Source organism: Hemiscyllium ocellatum, chromosome 37 (assembly GCF_020745735.1).
Source record: "Hemiscyllium ocellatum isolate sHemOce1 chromosome 37, sHemOce1.pat.X.cur, whole genome shotgun sequence".
NCBI classification, from domain to species: domain Eukaryota; kingdom Metazoa; phylum Chordata; class Chondrichthyes; order Orectolobiformes; family Hemiscylliidae; genus Hemiscyllium; species Hemiscyllium ocellatum.
In genome coordinates this window covers 37,240,894-37,263,864 of record NC_083437.1, presented here as the reverse complement: position 1 = coordinate 37,263,864, position 22,971 = coordinate 37,240,894, and the positions used below count along the sequence as shown (strand labels likewise).

General features: G+C 43.7%; 1 protein-coding gene across 2 annotated transcripts in view; it reads left to right on the top strand.

The window, feature by feature from the left end:
* klhl17 (kelch-like family member 17) overlaps positions 1-22,971 on the top strand; it is an 83,592-nt gene that overhangs the window by 6,128 nt on the left and 54,493 nt on the right. For both annotated transcript variants that reach the window (XM_060852414.1, XM_060852413.1), the window contains exon 2: positions 14,928-15,039. In XM_060852414.1, coding sequence (XP_060708397.1) covers positions 15,037-15,039 — 3 coding nt within the window. In that variant the 5' untranslated portion in view covers positions 14,928-15,036. The remainder of the gene's footprint in view (positions 1-14,927; positions 15,040-22,971) is intronic.

Here is a 22,971-nt window from a genome sequence, read left to right as displayed (position 1 = left end):
CCGACGCTCCAGGGAAAATAGCCCCAGCCTGTTCAGCCTCTCCCTATAGCTCACATCCTCCAACCCTGGCAACATCCTTGCAAATCTTTTCTGAACCCTTTCATGTTTCACAACATCTTTCCAAAATGAAGGAGAACAGAATTGCACACAATATTCCAAACGGCAAATCAGGACAGGAATTTCTGATGACAACACAGGCTGCACATAGTAAGAACGTGACACTCTGGCCTTAATGTTACTCGAATATATTTCATTGAATTCCATTACAGGGAGCAGCCTCCCAAAGCCAACAGTCCAATGAAATGAGGAAAAAGTGAGGTCTGCAGATGCTGGAGATCAGAGCTGAAAGTGTGTTGCTGGTTAAAGCACAGCAGGTCAGGCAGCATCCAGGGAACAGGAAATTCGACGTTTCGGGCATAAGCCCTTCATCAGGAATTGATGAAATGAGGAATCGAGGTTAACCTGTTTCAGAAACAAACGCTTGAGGCAACAGTAACTTACATTGAGATAGTAACTGAAAGACTTGCAGATGCTGGAAGTCAGAAACAAAAACCAAAGTTGCTGGCAAAGCTCATCAGGGCTGGCAGCATCTGTGAAGAGAAATCAAATGTAACATTTCGGATCTGGTTCTGAGGAAGGATTCACTGGAACATTAACTTTGAATTCTCTCTACTGATGCTGCCAGACCTGCTGAGCTTATCCAGCAGCTTCTGTTTTTGTTTCATTTATTATTGTGGATGAACCTGCCAAGATGCTTCATGGGTGTCTTTATCAGACAATGTTTGACATCAAACCTCCTGTCGAGTTATTTAAGACAGGTGAACAAAAGCCTGGTCACAACCTTCCTCATTTCATCAATTCCTGATGAAGGGCTTATGCCCGAAACGTCGAATTTCCTGTTCCTTGGATGCTGCCTGACCTGCTGCGCTTTAACCAGCAACACATTTTCAGCTCTGATCTCCAGCATCTGCAGACCTCACTTTTTCCTCATTTCATTGGACTGTTGGCTTTGGGACTTAAGGAGAGGAGAGAGTGGTGGAATGGTTTAGAGAGGGGAATTTCAGAGTTTGGATGGAATGTTTGGTGCAAAGTGATGGAATTCAGGAAGATGGAAAAGGGCAGACAGGAGTGCAGAGATCCCAAAGGTATGTACGGCTAGAGGATGTGTGAACAGCAAGCCGCCATGTTGATTGGAAAAGAGGATAAGAGTTCGAAAATTGATGTGTGACATGGTCAGGAGCTGTATGAGTCAGCAAGGAAGCACAGAGTGGAATTCGATGCAAGTTACAATACAGATTGCAGATTTTGAAGGTGATCAAGCTCAAACACAGTGGAAGAGAGGAAGCTTGCCAGGAGTTGATACGTTAAGACGCCGAAAGCTGTGGATGAGCTAATGCAGAGTTAGAGCCGGGTGATAACACTGAGGTGGTCTTACCGATGGGGAAAGTTTGTAATCAGAAGCTCAACCTTGGATTGAATGCAGAGTCAAGGTTGAAACTTTCTGGTTCAGTTGCAGATGGTGGTGGAGACTGAAAATGATCAACATCTTGACTGGAGAAAATGTTGACTTGTGCAGTTCTGAATGTTGTATAAGCAGAGTGGGAGTATAGGGACAGGGGGGAGAGAGGTGATGGTGAGAGACACCTGGGTGTTGGCTGCACCTGAAGAACTTGAAGTTATGCTTTTAGATAATAATCTCACGACATAGCACACCGAAGAAGCACAACAGAAGGCAACGTCAGTTCTTCTCGGAGAGATTCCAAATCGCAGATACAAAACATTCCTATCAATAATGTTGCGGAATTCTATCAAAAGATAGAACAAAAACTCCCAGGATTAACAGAGACCACAGCCCCGTCCTGTTGACTGGGAAATGGGAGTCTATAACTAAAAAGGAGCAAATGCAAACTCTTGAAAGGGGAAGATTTGTTTGTGATTACAAACGTTTGTAATTCAAACTGATGTACAGTATTGAGCCACACATTAAACAGAAAGGTATAGATGGGGACTTAAGCAACCAGACACATTCGACACTCTAGAAATATAATGTTCTTGAGAGTTACAAAAGCAATTTAACCACTCCGTGTCATCAGAGAAACAAATGGCATACTTTTCTTTTCCTTCTGTGATTGTATCTCTGATCTTGACACTGTCCACTTGTCAAATTCATTTCTTCTACTCTAATTCTTGCCTCCATATCCATTCCTGTCTGCTCTGATTTTGTTACTGTTTCTCTGCCCACTATTTCTGAAGATTATTCCTGATCCTGTTCTGGGATAATACACTCAGTGTAAGCGAGCTTTGAGAAGATTTGTGGCTCAGTATGAGGTTTTGGATGTAGGTTCGCTTGCTGAGCTGCGGGGTTCATTTCCAGACGTTTCGTCACCCTACTAGGTAACATCTTCAGTGGGCCTCAGGCGAAGCTCCTGCTTTCTATTTATATGTTTACATTTATATTTCCATACAAATCGAAAGCAGGAATTTTCAGCAGTGCTTTGCCTGAGGCCCACTAAGATGTTACCTAGTAGGGTGACGAAACGTCTGGAAAGAACCTTCCAGCTCAGTGCACAAACTATATCCAAGACTCTGTGTGCACCTTGTGATTGTGGGAAAACATGGTCAGAGAAGTCTACAGCACAGAAAAAAAGGTCTTTTAAATCCATTTGCGCTTGTGCCAGTCAAAAACAAAGCAGCTAACTATTTTAATCCCTGTGTTCTAATCGATCATGTTTGTGTGACGGTGAGCATTGGCTATGAATAGGCAAACTGTCAGCATTGGGCACTCCCAGGTCAACTATAATGTTTCTTGTGCAAAGTAAAGTTGCCTTCCCAAATGTTTACTTTGTGTTAGTAATTTTGCCCCAGAAACAAAGCTGGATATTCCTCTTCAGGAGGTTTCTGAATTCAGAACAGCATCTTTTTGTACTGTAGAACTGAGGCTGATTTCTTTGACCCTGGGATATGCAGGAATGCATTAAACCGATAACATGTTACACTTTTCCAAAGAACCCTGGGAGCTTTTGTTAGAATTCCGCAACATTATTGAAAGGAATGCTCATGCTGGTGAATCACCAGATTTTTAGTTTGAGTTGGTCTGTTTTCATGTTGATTGTGAGATGAATATTAGATAAATAGGAAGAAATCTCTGGCTCCTCTTCAAAGTAAAAGTGCCCTGTGATGTTTTTTGGTCACTGGGGAAAGCAGTTGATCCAATGTTTTATAAAAGAGGTAATAGGACCAGGAAAAAGATTGGACAGATTCAGTGCAGTCATGGCTGATTTGGTCTTCATTTTCCTACCTCCTTCCCTCATCCCTGATTGCCCCAGCCCCCAGAAATCCATCTGCTCCGGCCTTGAATACTTTCAGTGACGCGGCATCCACAATTTTCTGAGGGAAAGACTTCCAAAGATTCACAGTCCTTTTGAGTGAAGTAATTAGCCTCTTGTCCTGAAACGCTGTCGCCCCCTGTAATTTAGATCCCCCTGTCAGGAAGAAACAACCTCTCCAATATCTTCTCAAGCTCCTTCTGAATCTTATAGACTCTCAGATATTTAAAGTACAGAAGGAGGCCATTCAGCTTATTGTGTTCACCCTGGCCTACAAAGACCTGACTAAACTAATCTCAGTTTCCAGGTTTACAGTCATAGCCTGGAGGCTCTGGCAATGCAAGTGAATATCCACATGTGACTTAAAAGTTATGAGTGTTTCTGACTTAACCACTCTTTCAGGCATTGAGTTCCAGACTCCCACCACCTTCTTACCTTCAATCTATGCCCACTGACTGTTCACCCTTCTACCTATACCACTCCTAAACTTACGTGCATTGATCAGGCCGTCTCCACCTTCTTGCTTTTGTTCTCTATGCCTGCTAATTTCAGGGATTTGTTGGTCCCTCTGATCAACAATCATATCCCAGGCTCCTACCATTTATAGTGTAATCCCCTGCTTTGTTAGCCCTCCCCAACTGGGTTGCTTCACACATTTCTGGATTGAATTCCATTTGTGACTGATCTGCCAAGCTAACCAGCCCATTGATATCCTCCCACAGTTTATGGCTGTCCTCCTCATTATTTGTCACATTGCCAATTTTTGTGTCATCCACGAACTTCTTGATCATATCCTTACATTTTTAGTCAAAGTCATAGAATCCCTGCAGTGTGGAAGCAGGCCTTTTGGCCCATCGAGTCCAAACTGACAATCCAAAGATCGTCCCACATCCCACCCCGCCTCTGTGAACCTGAATTTCCCATGACCAATCCTCCTGACCTACACATCCTTGAACTGAGAGGATACCGGAGCACCTGGAGGAAACCCACACAGACACGGGGGAGAATATACAAACTCCACACAGACAGTTGCCCGAGGCTGGAATTGAACCCAGGTTCCTGGAGCTGTGAGGCAGCCGTGCTAACCACTGAGCCAATGTGCCACCCTATGTCATTAACGTACACCATAAACAGCATGGACCCAGTACAGAGCCCCACAGAGCCCCACTGGAAACAGACTACCTGTGCAAGGTTTGTAGCTCAGGTTGAGGTTTAGGGTGTAGGTTTGCTCGCTGAGCTGTAGGTTTGATATCCAGACGTTTCATTACCTGGCCAGGTAACATCATCAGTGGTGACCTCCAAGTGAAGCGAAGCTGTTGTCTCCTGCTTTCTATTTATATGTTTGTCCTGGATGGGGCTCCTGGGGTTAGTGGTGATGTCATTTCCTGTACGTTTTCTGAGGGGTTGATAGATGGCATCTAGATCTATGTGTTTGTTTATGGCGTTGTGGTTGGAGTGCCAGGCCTCTAGGAATTCTCTGGCATGTCTTTACTACTCTCAGACACCAACACCTACCAACAGGTGGTGCTAGAGCCTGACCCCACAACTAGGAAACAAAATTACATATCTCCGAAGAAAATTACACAATTCCGGACAATTAGACAAGACAGAATTCCAGAAAATGAAACCCGACGGGACCAACACCCCACGATTTTATGGACTACCAAAAATCCATAAACCAGGAGCCCCCTCAGACCTATAGTCTCACTACCCAGAACACCAACTTATGGACTGGCCAAAGAACTACACACAAGACTGAAATACCTAGTAGAAGAGTCACAGCACTCCATCCACTCCACCCAGGAATTCCTAAAAATCATCAAAAACACCAAAATAGAGAAAGGTGAAGCAATGATCTCATTCGATGTAACAGCACTGTTCACCTCCATCAACATCGACCTGGCAAAGGAAACACTTGCCACGCTTTTAGAAGAGACCATCACACACACCCCAACCACCATCAATCACATTACCAACGAAAACATCAGGAAGCTAGTGGACCTGTGCCTCACCACCCACTTCACCTTCAACAACATAGTCTACAAACAAACCAACGGCACACCCATGGGGTCGCCGCTATCAGGATTCATAGCAGAAGCGGTAATGCAAAGGCTAAAACAAACAGCCCTACCGATCATCAAACCAAAACTCTGGGTCCGCTACGTAGATAATACCTTTGTCATCACAAAATGAAACAAGATAGAAGAGACATTTAACATCATCAAAAACACCCCCACAGGCATAAAGTTCACCAAGGAGGAAGAAACCAACAACAAACTCGCATTCCTGGACACTACAGTCGAAAGAAAGGACAACGGAGAACTACAAACCTGCGTATACAGAAAACCGACAAACACTGACCAAATACTTAACCTACACCAGCAACCATTCCAACACACACAAACGAAGCTGTATCAGAACACTATTCCAACGAGCCACCACACACTGCAGCACAGACGAACTTCGGAAAATAGAGGAGAACCACCAATACAACGTATTCAAGAAGAACGAATACTCAAACAATACAGTCCGCAGATTCCTCAGGAACAAACCACGACAAGCAGACCAAACACAGCCAGAAACCCTAACCACCTTACCATACATCAAAGAAGTCTCAGAAATGACAGCCAGACTACTGAGACCCCTCGGAATTCTAGTAGCACACAAACCCACCAACACTCAGACAAAAACTAACAAACGTAAAAGACCCAGTACAACCCATGGACAAAACCAATGTCATCTACAAAATTCCATGCAAGGACTGCCACAAACACTATGTAGGACCAACAGGAAGAAAGTTAGCCACCAGGATACACTAACAGCAGCTAGCCACAAAAAGACATGACCCTCTCTCCCTCTTAGTCCTACACACGGATGAAAAAAAACACCATTTCGACTGGGACACACATCTATCCTGGGACAGACTAAGCAAAGACATGCCAGAGAATTCCTAGAGGCCTGGCACTCCAACCACAACGCCATAAACAAACGCATAGATCTAGATGCCATCTAGCAACCCCTCAGAAAACAAACAGGAAATGATATCACCACAAACTCCAGGAACCCCATCCAGGAGAAAGCTATAAATAGAATGCAGGAGACAACAGCTTCACTTCTCTTGGAGGTCCCCACTGATGATGTTACCTAGCCAGGTAATGAAATGTCTGGATATCAAACCTAACAGCTCAGCGAGCAAACCTACTCCCTAGACTATCTGTTACAGAGCCATCCCTCCACTATTGCCCACTGCTTCCTGCCTCTCAGCCAATCTTTGGTCCAACATCCCACTTTGCCTCAGATCCCATGGCCTCTTACTTTCTTGACCAGTCTGCCATAAGGAATCATATCAAAAGCTTTGCTGAAGTCTATGTTGATCACAGCAAGTACGTTACCCCCTCAGCACACCTGATTACTTCTGCCATAAAGAAAATTGCTCAAATGTGTTGAAAATGACCTTCCCTTCACAAATCCGTTCTGATTATCCCTCATTAATCCAAGTACAGGTATATTCTGTCCTGTTGGATTTCTGATGACTTCCCCCACCACTGAGGTTAGACTGACTGGCCTATAATTTCCTGCTCTATCCGTTCCTTGCTTTTTTCGTTAGTGAAGGACATTAACAGTCCTTTGGCATCTCACCTCTGCCCAGAGAGGATTTGAAAATTTTTGCTTGGCCCTCTGATATCTCCTCCCTTACTTCCCTCGACAGCGTGTGGTACATCTTATCAGCTGTTGCAGATTCATCCACCTCTAAGGCTGCTAACAGTAGCTAGAGGTCTGGGACTTCCTCTCGGTTAATACCTTTTGATATTTCACAGCCCTGCGTCCCTGATGGCTATAACTCTATTGTTCTTTCCATTATGAAAACTGATTTAAGGTATCCATTGAGAACTGCACCCATATTGTCTGGATTTTCACACTGATTAGCTCCAATGTCCCTAACCTTTCCTTGATTATTCTCTTGTTCTTTACATCCAGATCCTAAAAGCCCTTTCCGATAATTCCACCCACTAGTTCTTTCTCGTGCACGATCTTAGCTTTCCTAATTTCCTGTAGAAGTTCCCGCCAACATGTTTAATACTTTTTTCTGGACACTGCCTTATTGAGCCCCTAGGATCTGTCAGCAGCATCTCTTTATTGCTCTGAATGTGAACCTTCATGTTATAGAGTCGTAGAGATGTACAGCATAGAAACAGACCCTTCAATCCAACCTGTCCATGCCAACCAGATATCCCAACCCAATCTAGTCACACCTACCAGCACCCGGCCCATATCCCTCCAAACCCCTCCTTTTCATATACCCATCCAAATGCTTCTTAAATGTCATAATTGTACCAGCCTTCACTTCCTCTGGCAGCCCATTCCATACACATACCACCCTCTGTGTGAAAATGTTTCCCCTTAGGTCTCTTTTATATCTTTCCCCTCTCACCCTAAACCCATGCCCTCTAGCTCTGGACTCCCCTACCCCAGGGAAAAGACTTTGCCTATTTATCCTATCCCTGCCCCTCGATAAGGTCACCCCTCAGCCTCTGCTCCAGGGAAAACAGCCCCAGCCTGTTCAGCCTCTCCCTGTAGCTCAAATCCTTCAACCCCGGCAGCATCCTTTTAAATTTTTTCTGAACCCTTTCAAGACATCTCCGATTAATTCACAGGATGAGGGACATCGCTGGCTAGGCCAACATTTATTGTCCATCCCTAATTGCCCAGAGGGCATTTAAGAGTCAACCACATTGCTGTAGGCCAGACCAGGTAAGGATGGCAGTTTCCTTCCCTAAAGGGCATTAGTGAACCAGATGGGTGTTTTCACCCTGGCAACAGACTCATGGTCATCATTAGACACTCAATTCTAGATTTTAAAAAAAAATTATTGAATGCAAATTCCACTGTCACCCATGGGAGGATTGGAACCCGGATTCCAAGAATATTACCTAAATCTCTGGATTAATAGTCCAGTGGTAATACCACCAGGCCAGCTCCTCCTCCCCTATTTATTGGAACGTATTTGTCTGTATCATCACTAGTTCCTCCCTAAATGCCTCCCACTGTTCTGACAGTTTAATCTGCAAAAGTTGCTCTCAGTCCATTCGGATCAAATTGTACTTTAGTAAAAATTGACCTTGCCACAGAGTTACATCATTTTCCCCCCATCCCATCCTTTTCCTTTACCATAACTATCGAACTGAGTTAAAGTCACTATCTCCAAATTGCTCCTTTACCAATATGGCTTCCATCTTCCTGGGCTCATTTCCAAATATTAGGGTCAGAATTGCACCCTCCCATCTTGGGTTTTCCATGCACTAGCAGAAAAAGTTCTACTGTGTAAGATTTCAAGAAAATCAAATGCTTATTCCCACACACCTGCAGCTGGTTGTGACTCAGTGACGCATCCTCAGTTCTCTTCCGAAAGCAATCATGTAATCAGCTTCCGTTGCCTTTTTTAAGCATCGTGTTGCAAGTCTCAACAGATTTTAAACGGTGGTGGAGGAGGAGTGATAAACACCCCCTCATCCGTATTGTGAATGGCTTTAAATCTCTGCCTCCTGGTCATTGGGCCCACTCACCATGTGGAAGTCAGAGGGAACACCCTGATGCCCCTCTCAAATCTCTACTTGAATCATAGTATCCCTACAGTGTGGAAGCAGGCCATTCAGCCCATCAAGTCCACATCAAACCTCAGAAAAACATTTCACCCAGGCCCATCCCACTCCCCTTTCCCTGTAACCCTGCATTTCCCATGGCTCACCCATCTAGCCTGCACATCCCTGAACACAATGGGCAATTTAGCATGGCCAGTCCACTTAACCTGCACATCTTTTGATTGTGGGAGGAAACCGGAGCATCCAGAAGAAACCCACGCAGACACGGGAAGAATGTGCAAACTCCACAGAGACGGCCGCCCGAGGGTAGAATTGAACCGAGGTCCCTACCACTGAGCCACCTATTTAAGCATCACTCTTTCAGGATAAACCATTCCAATTTGTCTAACCCCTCCTCGCAACTGCAACTCCTCCATCCCTGGTAAGCCACCTTTCTAAGGCCTGAAGTGTGGTGCCCAGAATTGCTTAGCTGAGGCCCCAACAATGATTTGTTAAGTTCCACCTCTTTTTTTTTTAGTTGTTATATTCTATTTAGAAACCCAAGCTTTTTAAGCAGCTGATCCGTTCACCCTTGTGCTTTTCGAGGGTTTGTGCACTGTAGACATTCACCGTCTCTGTGCCCAGCAATGCTTTTTTCAAAATCATGCCATTTAAAGAAACATTGTTTGACCTCTCCACTATGCAGGTTCTTGGATTGTTGCAATGTGTTACAGCCACACGATAAATGCATATTGTTGTTGTAGAGGGATGATTTGTTAGCTTTGGTTTTACCGTGTTGAGAGTAAGCAAAGTGATAGGGGAAGGAATCTTGTATTCCTAAAGATGCCTTTGTATTGTAGTCACGTGGAAGTCTCATCGTGTTGGATGAGGCTGAAATGTTCCATTTTCCAGAGTCACTGAGATGTACAGCCTTTGGTCCAACCCGTCCATGCCGACCAAATATCCTAAATTAATCTCGTACCTTTGCCAGCATTTAGCCCATATCCCTCTCAACCCGCCCCCCCCCCCCCCAACCCTTCCTATTCATATACCCATGCAGATGCCTTTTAAATGCTGAATTTGTACCAACCTCCACCACTTCCTCTGGCAGCTCATTCCATACACATTCCACCCTCTGTGTGAAAAGGGTGCCCCTTATGTGTCTTCTATATCTTTACCTTTCAGCCTAATCCAATGCCCTCTAGCTTTGGATACCTCCTCCTCCCCCCCCCCCACCCTCCGCAAACGCCAGGGAAAATCTTAGCTATTCACCCTTTCCATGCCCTCTGTAAGGTCACCCCTCAGCCTCTGATGTAGATGCAGAGTATAAAACGGGGTGTTGGTGAGAGGAACAATCCAGAAAAGCAGTAGACCTGAAGCAATGCTAAGCAATCGCCTTGAGTCAATGGGTTGCTTGCACTCTGTCTCTTCTGTGTGAATGAATTCTCAAAAATTACTGATTTATCTTGTGTACCAAGTAATCCCAATAGCGTCAGACAAAATTCCATCAGAGGATTTCCAAGTGTTCTCAGTCGTAAATTGGCACAGCTGTGAATTGGCACTGCCAACAAGACCAGATTCGAGAGATCCCACCAAAACCGACCCTGTCTGGCTCTTTGCTCCCCTCCTGTGGGAGTGCTGCAGTTGTTGATCTTGCCGGTTGAGATGTTAATCCAAGGCCAAGTCTGCCTGACATTGATTTGTTGCTGGACTTATTTAAAAGATCCCATGACATTATTTGAAGAAGAACAGATTCTCCCAGTGCACAGGCTGTAATTCTGTCTTCTGTCTGCACCTTGAGAACACATTGACTGACTTACTGTATGTAAACTGTACTGCACAGTGTGTCTGTGCTTCAGTAATAGTTCACTGGCTCTGAACTATTTCTGGATGCCTTAAAGCTGCAACGTAACTACAAGTTTATTGGCTCACTTTTCCTGCACTTTCTGTTTTCATCCCCGATCCTACCTTGTCCTTTGCTCAGGATCTGTGTCTAGATCTGTCAGTTTTTTGAGGAATGCTGATGGCTACCAGACATTGGGCAGATTGGAGACCCTGCAGTGGGCAGTACGGAAATTGAAAGATCCCGCAAATGTCTTTGGGTCTCCAGATTGGTGCAGACGTTATTGGCTGTCTGTCTACCAGGAATCATGGGAAACAGAGACCCCTGTTCGCCACATTGAGAGGTTTTATTACCAGAGTCATTGACTTTTGCAACAAGACATGCAATCCCTTACTTAACAGAGTGAGGGGGCAATCTAATTGAATTGTTGAAGATACTTAAATTGTTCAATCAGCATTAAAATAATACATGTAGTGGGACAGTAAGACAAAGGGAGATGCCACTATTGCGCGGTTGTTGAAGATTGATTTAGAATTAGGGTAAGAATGAAAAAAGATACAGCACAAGAAGAGGCCATTCGGCCCTCCAAGCCTGTGCCGGCACATTTTGCTGGGCCAGCCAGTGACGTCCACATCCTATGAGTGAATGAAATTCATTAACTTAGCTAAAGATGTATTTGCTCCGAAAATTGAACCATCCATCAGTTAGGTGGTTTAAATGACGCAGTTCAGGAGCTTTTTATTTTGCACAGTTCCATCCTAACTGACGCTTTGAATCAAAATGTTTCAAAACTAGAAATACACTGAGTCCCTGAGAAGTTACTTGGTTGTAATTCAATTCCTAAATTTTATTGAGCGTTTTCGAAGACTTCACAGAAAATTTAGTTCCCTGAGCAATGCAGTAGAAGAATGAGTAAAAAGTGAGGTTTGCAGATGCTGGAGATCAGAGCTGAAAATGTGTTGCTGGTTGATGCTGCCTAACCTGCTGTACTTTAACCAGCAACACAATAGAAGAATGAGGTGTGTCATTTCTATTGAGTTTAAGGACAGGCCAATTTTTCTGCAGTTTTGTAGAACTTCAGTTAGGCCACACTTGGAATATGGCGCACAGTTCTGGTCACCACACTACCAGAAGGATGTGGATGCTTTGCAGAGGGTACAGAAGAGGTTTACCAGGGTGTTGCCTGGTATGGGGGAGCTTAGCTCTGAAGAAAGACTAGATAGATTGGGTTTGTTTTCACTGGAATGCAAGAGGTTGAGGGACGACCTGTTTGCATGGATAGAGTGGAAAGTATGAGGCTTTTTCCCAGGGTGGAGGGGTCAATTACTAGGGGACACAGGTTCAAGGTGTATGGGTTAGGGAAGTTTAAAAGAGAGATGCGAGGCAAGTTTTTCACAGAAAGGGTGGTGAGTTCCTGGAGTGTGCTGCCAGAGGAGGTGGGGGAAACAAACACAACAGCAGCATTCGAGAAGCACCAAGACGAATACATGAACAGGAAGGGACTAGAGAGATAGGGATTCTTGTTCATGGAACAGTAGTTCACAGAACCATACAGCACGGAAACAGACCCTTAGTTCAACCACTCCATGCCGACCGTAAACTGCCTGCGATTGGCCCATATCCCTCGAAAACCTTTCCTAATCATGTACTTATCGATACATCTTTTAAACGTTGTAACTGTACTTGCATCCATTACTTCCGCTGGAAATTCATTCCCCAAATGAACCACTCTCTGTGTTTAAAAAGAAACAAAAGCCTCTCATGTCTTTCTTTTTAAATCTTTCTCCTCTCACCTTAAAAATATGCCCCCTAGTTTCAACCTCCTCCCCCCCCCCCCCCCCCCTTGGGAAAAGACACCAGTCATTCACCTTATCTATACTCCTCATGACTTTATAAACTTCAGTTCTGAGGAAGGGTCACCGACCCTGAAATGTTAACTCTTGATTTCTCTTCACGGATGCTGAACTTTTCAAGCAATTATTGTTTTTTTGTTTCTTATTTCCAGCATCTGTAACTCTTTTGGTTTTTATTCAGGTATGGAGGGACTGTTTTAGGAGGAGAGGTTGAATAGATTGGGCCTACAGAAGAATGAGAGGTGACCTTATTGAAATACACTAGCGTGCTAGGAAGCTGAGCAGGGTGGATGCAGCAAAGCTGTTTTCCCCTGTGGGAGGATCGACAGTCATCTCAAAATAAGGGATTGTTCATTTGAGACAAAGATAGGGAGGAATTTATTCTGTCCGAGGTTAGTGAATCTACGGAATTCTTTATCACTAAGGGCTGTAAGGGTGAGGTCATTAAATATATTTAAAGCTGAGATAGACAAGACTTTTAATCAGTTGAGGAACCGTGGGTTACGAGGAAGGGGCAGGAAGGTGGATTGAGGATTATCAGATCAGCCATGATTGTTATTACAGTTGTAAGCAGTTCTAGTAACTTGTATTGCACTGTGTTCTGAACACTTCTTGAACTTTCCCCTTTCAGGTGAGAATTTAAATGCTTTTTGTGGGAATATTCAGGGACTATTCTTCCTTGCTTTGTGGAATGTGTGACATGCAGCTCTCTCAGCTCTCTGTCTCTGTTTGTGTCTGCCCTCTGTCAAAAGTCTATCCAAGGTTGGCACAAAGAATAAAAGTAGTTGAAAAGCTTGCCTTCAATGTTGATTGTGTTCTATAAATAGAAGGCACACCCGGAAGATAAAGCATGGGCGACCCCAGCAACATTAGCTTCATCTCACTTGCACTATTGACTCTGTATTCTGATAGGTTCGTTTTAGTGCAGGACCTGGCAAGGTTCACTTCCAGCTGACCTAACTAAACCCTCCCGTCACAGGGATGACACCATTAATATTCTGGGGCAAGATCTGGTCCACCCTAAGTTTAATTTTCTCAATAAATGCAAGCCAAGAAGGTATATGTTATTGCATCAAGCAGAATGTAGCACCCACACGTTGCAAAAGGCAAGTCCTGCTCCCAGTGCCCCTGGCTTTCAAGGTGCCCATGAACTGATTGGGCAATTGCTCCATCAGCACCAGTGGGATTGATGGATTGAAGGAGTCCCAGTCAATGTTGACTGGGATCTTCCAGTGCTATCCTTGGACCTTTTGCAAGTGCCAACAAGCTAGGTGAATCGGAAACTCTATCTAATCATGGCATTTTGGTTCCTGTGAATTACCATTCCCCAATTCCACCATTAACATTCTAATTGTTTGTGCATCTTTTTTCGATTATTGAAGATTAGTTATTGATTATAGAATGTTATATCTGGACATTATTATAAAGTTTGCCAAGGTCCTAATGGACCATCGAGCAGTTCCCTCATTAGAGGGAGATGACTGGTGGTAGTTTAATTTGAGGGTCACCACGCCTCAGAGGTTGAGATAGTGAGACCTTTGTTGTAACCTCAGCCGGTGTGGGAATTGAACCCACGCTGTTGGCATCACTCTGCATTGCAAACTAGCCATCCAGCCAACTGGACATTATCATAATGCCATCCTGAACATGTTTGTTGCTCTCATATGGATTTGGATGATACTGATTAGAAAATATCTCAGAATATCCTGTGATGTGCTGTCTATTATGTGAGACAAAAGGATTTAGTTTTTTGTCTTTGGTATGTTTAATTCCTGAAGATTGCAGATGGATGTGTTGCTTATGGTTTTGATGAAACATTCACTCCTGTTGGCTCAGGTTACAGGGATAGAGTAGAGGGATGGAATGGGGTGCGGTGTGTTCTCAATAGACTGAATGGTCTTTTACTCTGTAAGGACTCTGAGTCCAGTATCACTCTTCAGTTTGGAAGAAGGGACATACCAGACTCAAACATTAACTCTGATTCTCTCCCTGCAGATGCTGATAGACCTGCTGAGTTTCTCCAGCATTCTTAGCATTTGTTTCAGGTTTGCAGCATCTGCAGAATTTTGCTTTTATTTTTTGTGCTTGTATGTGGTTTGCAAAGCATTCACTATTTGGTGAAAAGTGTGTTAACGCAATGATATGTTTGCATTTTGAACTGTGCAAAAATATTAAGTGCTGGTGTTAATACAAAAAATACAAAACCTGTTTTGTTTTACATGTTGTGATTAAGTAAAATCTGGTCACTGTTGCTGTGTCAGTGACCTGTTTACTTCAGATAACTTCCAGATTTTAAAGCTGCATTATTCCCTTCTCTCCTTTTCAGACTTGTCTCATTTCACAAATTTTAACTCAGCCGACCAAAGATCTCTCCAGACTTGGGCCGATCTTTCCCTCAAGAAACTTCTGGAAGGTTGAGTGTAAACTTTGTGAGAATGGTAAGTATCGCCATTCTTTAAAAGACGCTGAAATTTTTACACCTTTTGGTTGCACGAGCAACAACAAAGGTGATTTATAATTTAATGACTCGCATGTTTCGACATGACATTAAATTTACAGTTGGCTTGTTGGCATGTTCTGAAACTTTTTCACGTGTGTATTTTGATTTTGATTTTATTGTCATGTGTACTCGAGTCCAGATTTAATTATAATGTAAGCATGCAGGTGGCAAGTGGACAGCATTCATAAAATGGAAAATATTTTAACGATATCTCATTGGGTACATCGCTGTGCCCAATCAGACTCCCCTGACAGACACAGGCTCCCAGCATCAGCTGAGTTTGTAGGGAGCCAGCTGTGATTCAAAGTTTCCACTTTTGAGTATTATTAGTTCCTAGTTTGACAGGACGGTGTGCAGCATGGGCTAGTACTCTTTTCTACATTTTATTTTGTACACTTTTGTTTTTTGTCTTTCGGTCATTGCCATGAGCTTGTGGATTATGATGTGGGGGCGCTGATGTTAGACTGGGGTGGACAAAGTCATAGGTCACATGACTCTGGGTTATAGTCCAACAGGTTTATTTAAAATCACAAGCTTTCGGTGCACTGCTCCTTCGTCAGGTTCAATGGTTTTGTGGTTTGGAGGCACGGTGGCTCAGTGGTTAGCACTGCTAACTCACTGCACCACGAACCTGGGTTCGATTCCCACCTCAGGTAGCTCTCCATGTGGAGTTTGCACATTCTCCCCGTGTCTGCGTGAGTTTCCTCTGGGTGCTCTGGTTTCCTCCCACAGTCCAAAGATGTGCAGGTCAGGTGAATTGGCCAAGCTAAATTGCCCGTAGTGTTCAGGGATGCGTAGGTTAAGTGCATTATTCAGGGAAAATGTAAAAGTGGGGGGAATGGGTCTGGGTGGGATACTCTTTGGAGGGTCGTTGTGAACTTATTGAGCCAAATGGCCTGTTTCCACACTGTAGGGATTCTGAAGCTATTGGACTATGACTTAAGGTCCTGTGACTTCTGACCTTATGGATTAGTCTGTTGCCCCCTGAACTTCAGGGTCTTGAGTCCTACATCCAACTTGCTGAGAGGATGAAAGTCCTTAAACGCATCTCTGCCATTTTGTAATTCATACGGGGTCATGGGCATATGACTATCCAATACAGAAAGAAGCAGCATGGAGGAAGCTATTGTACAAAGTGATGAGATTGGATTTCCTACAGTATGGAAACAGGCCCTTCGGCCCAACCAGTCCACACTAACCCTCTGAAGATCAACCCACTCAGACCCATTCCCTACATTCACCCTTGACTAATACACCTAACTCTATGGGCAATTTAGCATGGCCAATTCATCTAACCTGCACATTTTTTGGACTGTGGGAGGGAACCAGAGCACCTGGAGGAAACCCACTGGGAGAATGTGCAAACTCCACACAGACAGTTGCCCAAGGTGGGAATTGAACCTGGGTCCCTGGTGCTGTGAGGCAGCAGTGCTAACCACTGAGCCACCGTGCCACCCCAAGTGGTAAAGCTCAGGCTGAAGGGAAAATGATGTTCAGAAGAAACAAAGCCAGTCTTTCTTTCCTCACTGCAGATGACACTACTGTATTTGCTTCAACTCCAACCAGCAAATCTGACTGCCTGGGTTATGTTTTTATTGTTTTATTTTTTTGCCAGTCACTCTGTTCTCTCCAATGCAATGCCAGTTATTGAAGACAAGTGTGCTGTACAATACTGTAGACCCAAGAGCCCTGAAGGATTGCCAAACCGGTGTCAGTTTGGTGCTGAGAGCCAGGTAGAGACTGTTCCAACTCATTTCACAGAGAACCCTTGCAGATAAGAGAATGTGTGGATGTGAACAAATAGCTCCATGGTACTTACTGACCTCAGAAGTGTCATTGTAAGTAACGCTAGTTTATATTTTCACCCTACAACGTTATCATGAACAATATCTGTGTCACATGCTCGAGAGATGCTGCTTCTAGTGATATACAGTTAAAACAGAAATCAGAACTTGCTGATATATATATATGTTGTATACTCAAAATGTAAGTACATTCTAATCATATTCTAAAATAAATGCACTTCTTAGTTTGGATTCCATTGTTCCTGTGCTTTGAGGAACGATGATGGAGATGAGAGGGGAAGACCCCTGAGAATTATCATATTCCAGACCAAGAAATTGATTGGTGTTATAGTCTTGCCTTTAAAAATCCTGGGCAGGAACATGTCTTCTGTTCTTTAAACATCTTTGGTGTCAAAGAATAAAATTCCAAGCTCACCATTTACTCTCTACAATGATAAACACTGAAAATCATCATCTACCAAAGTTACAAACCAACCCTTGGCTATTTAACCCCGAAAATAACCTGTCATAACTTTATAATCCTCAGCTGGATGCAGTCTTAATCTCCTTTGTTCCAAAAGCCCTGTTCATTTTTCAAACCTTGTTTCATAACTTCAACTTTTAATCCTGTGATCGTGGGCAATCTTTCTCAAGAAATCATCTCTGCCCCCATGTCCCCGATATATTGGGATTCCAACAAACATCACTCAGAATTCCAATAGCCGTTGTGTTGTCCAAGATTGATAAAGGGTGAGTTTTCTGTCGTCTTGCATTGACAATCTTTATAGATCAGCAAGGTTACATGGAGAAATTTGTCTCCCAGGTGATTAAATGGTCAGGGAGGCTGTGCAGGTCTAATGGGATGAATGCCTTCATTTTTTTTTCCCCCTGTTCTTTTTTAAAATCAATAAATATCTTCACTCACAAGTCATCAGCAAGAGCGATAACGTTTTGATTATCATTGTCAGTGGCCAGGAATGATCCCACAGTATCAGCTCCAATTCTCCATTTTGGATCCAGCTTTGTGGTTTATAGTCATTAATCAGTATGACCATTGGAACTGGGGTAGATCACTGAACACTACAGTCTGTTTCAATTGAATCATTCCTAAAAAATACCACCACCACACCTCCCTGATTTGAACCCCTATCCCTTGATTAAAATTTGATTTAGATTTATTGTCGCGTGTGTATAAAAATATAATGAAAAGTGTTTTCTCTTGTGCAAAACACAAATGGTCGCTGTACTTCAGTGCCATCTTGAATATGATGCAAGATTTTACTGCCATAGAGTTCACGTTTCCCTCTTCTCTTGTTATCCTCTGCTGCTCCTCCATTCACTACTTCACATCAGCCTTTGTATCAGTAACGGGTTCCAGGGTCTCCATTCCAGGCCCCGCCTCCACCGTCACCATGACTCCCATCTGAGCTGGAGCCGTGGGCCTGGTCTCCGACCCCCCGCACCCCACCGACGTTCCTCTGGATGTTTTGCCCAGTCATCCGTCTCTGGGATCCTACTTCCAGGCTCTTCCATCGCCAATGCTGACCTTTGCTACCTCCTGAGGTGTAGGCTGGCCATGGAGCTAGGGCTGTGTGGGGCCTGGCGCCAACCGACTCCCTTGTGGAGAGAAAAACCTGCAGAAAGACCCATCACCTGACACCTTTTAATGAGCAAAGTTCAATCAAACACAGCCTTCATAGATCCAACTGACCAGCCCAGTAGCTTCTGTCTTTCTGAGGGAGAGAGTTTCAGATTTCCATTATCCCTTTGCATGAAAGACACCTTTCTGATTTTACACCTCGTGGTTAGCATAGAAGCTGCTACCACTGGAGGGAGTTGAGGTGAACAGCAACAAAACATCAAAACCAAACACAGAAAACACTGGAAAAACTCAGCAGGTCTGGCAACATTTGCCTATTATAGGAAGAATATTACTAAGCTGGAGAGGGTTTGGAAAAGATTTTTACCAGGATGTTTCTGGGAATGGAGGGTTTGCATTATAAGGTGAGGCTGGAACCTGTTTCCCTGGAGTGTAGGAGGTTGAGGGGTGATCTTACAAAGATTGATAAAATTATGAGGGGCACAGATAAAGTGAGTGATGGATGTCCTTTCCCTCAGGTGGGGGATTTCAAGACCAGGGGCCATACTTTTTTTAAGGTGAGAGGAGAAAGATTTACCAAGCACATCAGAGGTAAATTTTTTTTACACAGAGAATGGTTCATGTCTGGGATGAACTTCCTGAGGAAGTGATGGATGCGGGTACAGTTACAATGTTTAAAACACATTTAGACAAGTACATGACTAAGAAATGTTTGGAAGGTTAAGCGCAGGCAGGTGGGACTAGTTTATTTTAGGATTATGGTTGGCATGGACTGGTTGGACCGAAGGGCCTGTTTCTCTGCTGTATGAGTCTGTGAAGGAAGAAAAGAGTTAACATTTCGAGTCTAGTGTGATTTCTTCAGAACGCTGAAGAACTTTTGAAGAGTCCTACACTAGAGTTGAAAACGTTAACTCTGTTTCTCTCTTCACAGATGCTGCCGGCCCTGATGGGTTTTTCCAGCATGTGCTTGTTTCAGATTTCTAGCGTTTTTCAGTGAGCTGAACAGCCGAGGAGAAGCCGCTAAACATAAGGAGAAAGAAAGATAAGGGTGAGGTGAAAATTGGAAGGAGGTTTGTGTGGAGGGAAAACACAGGCACTTCTCAGATAGGCCGAATGGCCTGCTACCGCCCTTTACAGTCTGTGTAACAAATAGCCCATCTGCCATCTTAAGATTTCTTCAAAATATGATACTTTGAGGTCAGTGGTGGGTGAGGTCCTTGTTCTAATTGGCATTGGGAGATTCCCATTCTTCACTGTAATTATCTTGGCAGCAGAATGATCTACTGTGAGACTGCATTGTTCAGGCTGTGCTCTGAGCAGAGTTTCGATAGTGCATTATTAATTATGGAGAAAAATAGGCACTTGCTCATTTTTCATGAGAGGTGGAGCTGGATGTCTAGAGGTCATGATGATGTGCTTCTCTGTGAACGGCAGCACAGGTAATGTAAGAACATAAATTCCTGCTGGCCATGTTCGTGCCTAGAATGCTAATGCCTTGTGACAGTTCTCTGTTATTTTAAGGGAACTGTAGTCCTATTCCTTTTTAAATGGATTTATGCCACTGCTAATACATCAGGCAGTTGAAAATTCGGCAATTGCTTTGGGCGTCTGTCCATGAACATCCCCAAGAGAGATTCCGCATCTATAATAACCGACACCACCCTATCGAACAGTGGCATAGGATATGACAACAATGTGAGAATTCTTTTGCTTATTAAATTAGCCTCCTGCTGTACATATTTCTGTGGAAGAATCAAAAACTAATTGGTCTTTCTCCTTTGAATGATGCATCCTCTCTGGCTGTTGGATCCATTAGATCCAAATCCAGATAGACCTTTAGAAGTCCTATTGGTCAGGCACCTGCAAATTGTGTCTTTAAGCAAAAGCACGTGTTTTTAACCTGTTTTTTTTTAATATGTTTTTAACATGTTGCTGAGTTGCAAGCTGAGAGTCAACAAAAGTGTAAAAGAGTGAGAAGCAGTTTTGATGTCCATTCTGAGATCAAGGATACTTTTCAACTTTATTGTCAAGCCTCTTGGTGAAAGGGTAAACCAGACACCAGTGGGTCTATTGGAGTTATTTGTGGAACACCACATTATCTGTATCTTCTGTTAATCTTTCTTTATATGTGCTCAAGCTATTTTTTCCTTTTATTTAGAAAAACCAGAAGTGTTTTTACATCTGTGTTGTTTTCTTCATTACCAAATCACTCGGTATTATTTTTAATCTATTAACCATTACAAGTAGGTCACCCGTGGTTTTGGATTGATTAATTTACATGCAAAAATCCAAACCATCAGAGGTGAGGGAGAGGTAGAGATGAGTCTACTTTAAAATGGAGATAGAGTCATAGAGATATACAGCACAGAAACAGACCATTCAGTCCAACTTGTCCAGATATCCTAGTCCCATTTGCCAGCATTTGTCCCATATCCCTCTAAACCCTTTCATATACCCATCCTTTCATATACCTTTTACTTGAAACCAAACAGCAAAGGCAGTAGCTGTGCAGGTTACTGCTGAGTCAGACAGCAGTGTAGGTTTCCTTCTCTGTTTGAATGACTTCCCATGTAGTCACTGCCTTTGTCTCCCTTCCTCCTTTTTAAAATGCCATTATTTTTATTTTATTTTTCCCGAAGTTCCAAAACAAGGCAAAAGCTGATAAAACAATAAATACTGCTCCCTGAATTCGAGGAAATCAGCTCCGATACTGAAATACCTCAAGAAAGGAGCAGCTCTTATGGCCACTATTGTGTTTTTTGCCCCCATCCTCCATCTTGGATTGCTTCTATGCTCAAGGAAACGGTGAAAGCTTTTCACTCGTGCATTTGAAACGTTAATAACACAATTGACAAGCTGTTAACAGATCCGTCTGTCACCAGACATTGTTTGCTTGGTTTCTTTTTTCTTGGATATTCTCCTGTGAGTAAGATTTTGTTTTTTATTCAATCACGGGATGAGGGCATTATTGCCCATGCCAGCATTTATTGCCCAGAGGGCAGTTAAGAGTCAGGCACAATGGGGCAAGGGTAGGATAAATAGACAAAGTCTTTTCCCTGGGGTCGGGGAGTCCAGAGCTAGAGGCCATAGTTTTAGGGTGAGAAGAAACCTAAGGGGCAACGTTTTCACACAGAGGGTGGTACGTGTATGGAATGAGCTGCCAGCAGATGTGGTGAGACTGGTACAATTGCAACATTTGAGACCATAAAACCATAAGACATAGGAGTGGAAGTAAGGCCATTCGCCCATCGAGTCCACTCAGCCATTCAATCATGGTTGATGGGCATTTCAACTTCACTCACCCGCACTCTCCCCGTAGCCCTTAATTCCTTGTGACATCAAGAATTTATCAATCTCTGCCTTGAAGACATTTAGCGTCCCGGCCTCCACTGCACTCTGCGGCAATGAATTCCACAGGCCCACCACTCTCTGGCTGAAGAAATGTCTCCGCATTTCTGTTCTGAATTGACCCCCTCTAATTCTAAGGCTGTGTCCACGGGTCCTAGTCTCCTCACCTAACTGAAACAATTTCCTAGCGCCCACCCTTTCCAAGCCATGTATTATCTTGTAAGTTTCTATTAGATCTCCCCTTAATCTTCTAAACTCCAATGAATACAATCCCGGGATCCTCAGCCGTTCCTCGATGTTAGACCTGCCATTCCAGGGATCATCCGTGTGACTCTCCGCTGGATACATTCCAGTGCCAGTATGTCCTTCCTGAGGTGTGGGGACCAAAACTGGACACAGTACTCCAAATGGGGCCTAACCAGAGTTTCATAAAGTCTCAGTAGCACAACGGTGCTTTTATATTCCAACCCTTTTGAGATAAATGACAACATAGCATTTGCTTTCTTAATCACGGACTCAACCTGCATGTTTACCTTTAGAGAATCCTCGACTAGCATTCCCAGATCCCTTTGTACTTTGGCTTTGTGAATTTTCTCACCATTTAGAAAGTAGTCTACGCTTGTATTCTTTTTTCCAAAGTGCAAGACCTCGCATTTGTTCACATTGAATTCCATCAGCCATTTCCTGGACCACTCTCCCAAACTGTCTAGATCCTTCTACAGCCTCCCCACTTCCTCAGTACTACCTGCCTGTCCACCTAATTCCGTATCATTAGCAAACTTCGCTAGAATGCCCCCAGTCCCTTCATCCAGATCATTAATATATAACATGAACAGCTGCGGCCCCAACACTAAGCCCTGCAGGACACCGCTTGTCACCAGCTGCCATTCCGCATAAGAACCTTTTATCCCAACTCTCTGCCTTCTGTCAGACAGCCAATCCTCAATCCATACCAGTAGCCAAAAGGCATTTGGATGAGTATATGAATAGGAAGGGTTTGGAGGGATATGGGCCGGGTGCTGGCAGCTGGGACTAGATTGTGTTGGGATATGTGGTTGGCATGGACTGGTTGGACCGAAGGGTCTGTTTCCATGCTGTACATCTCTATGACTCTATGACATTGCTGCGGGTGTGGAGT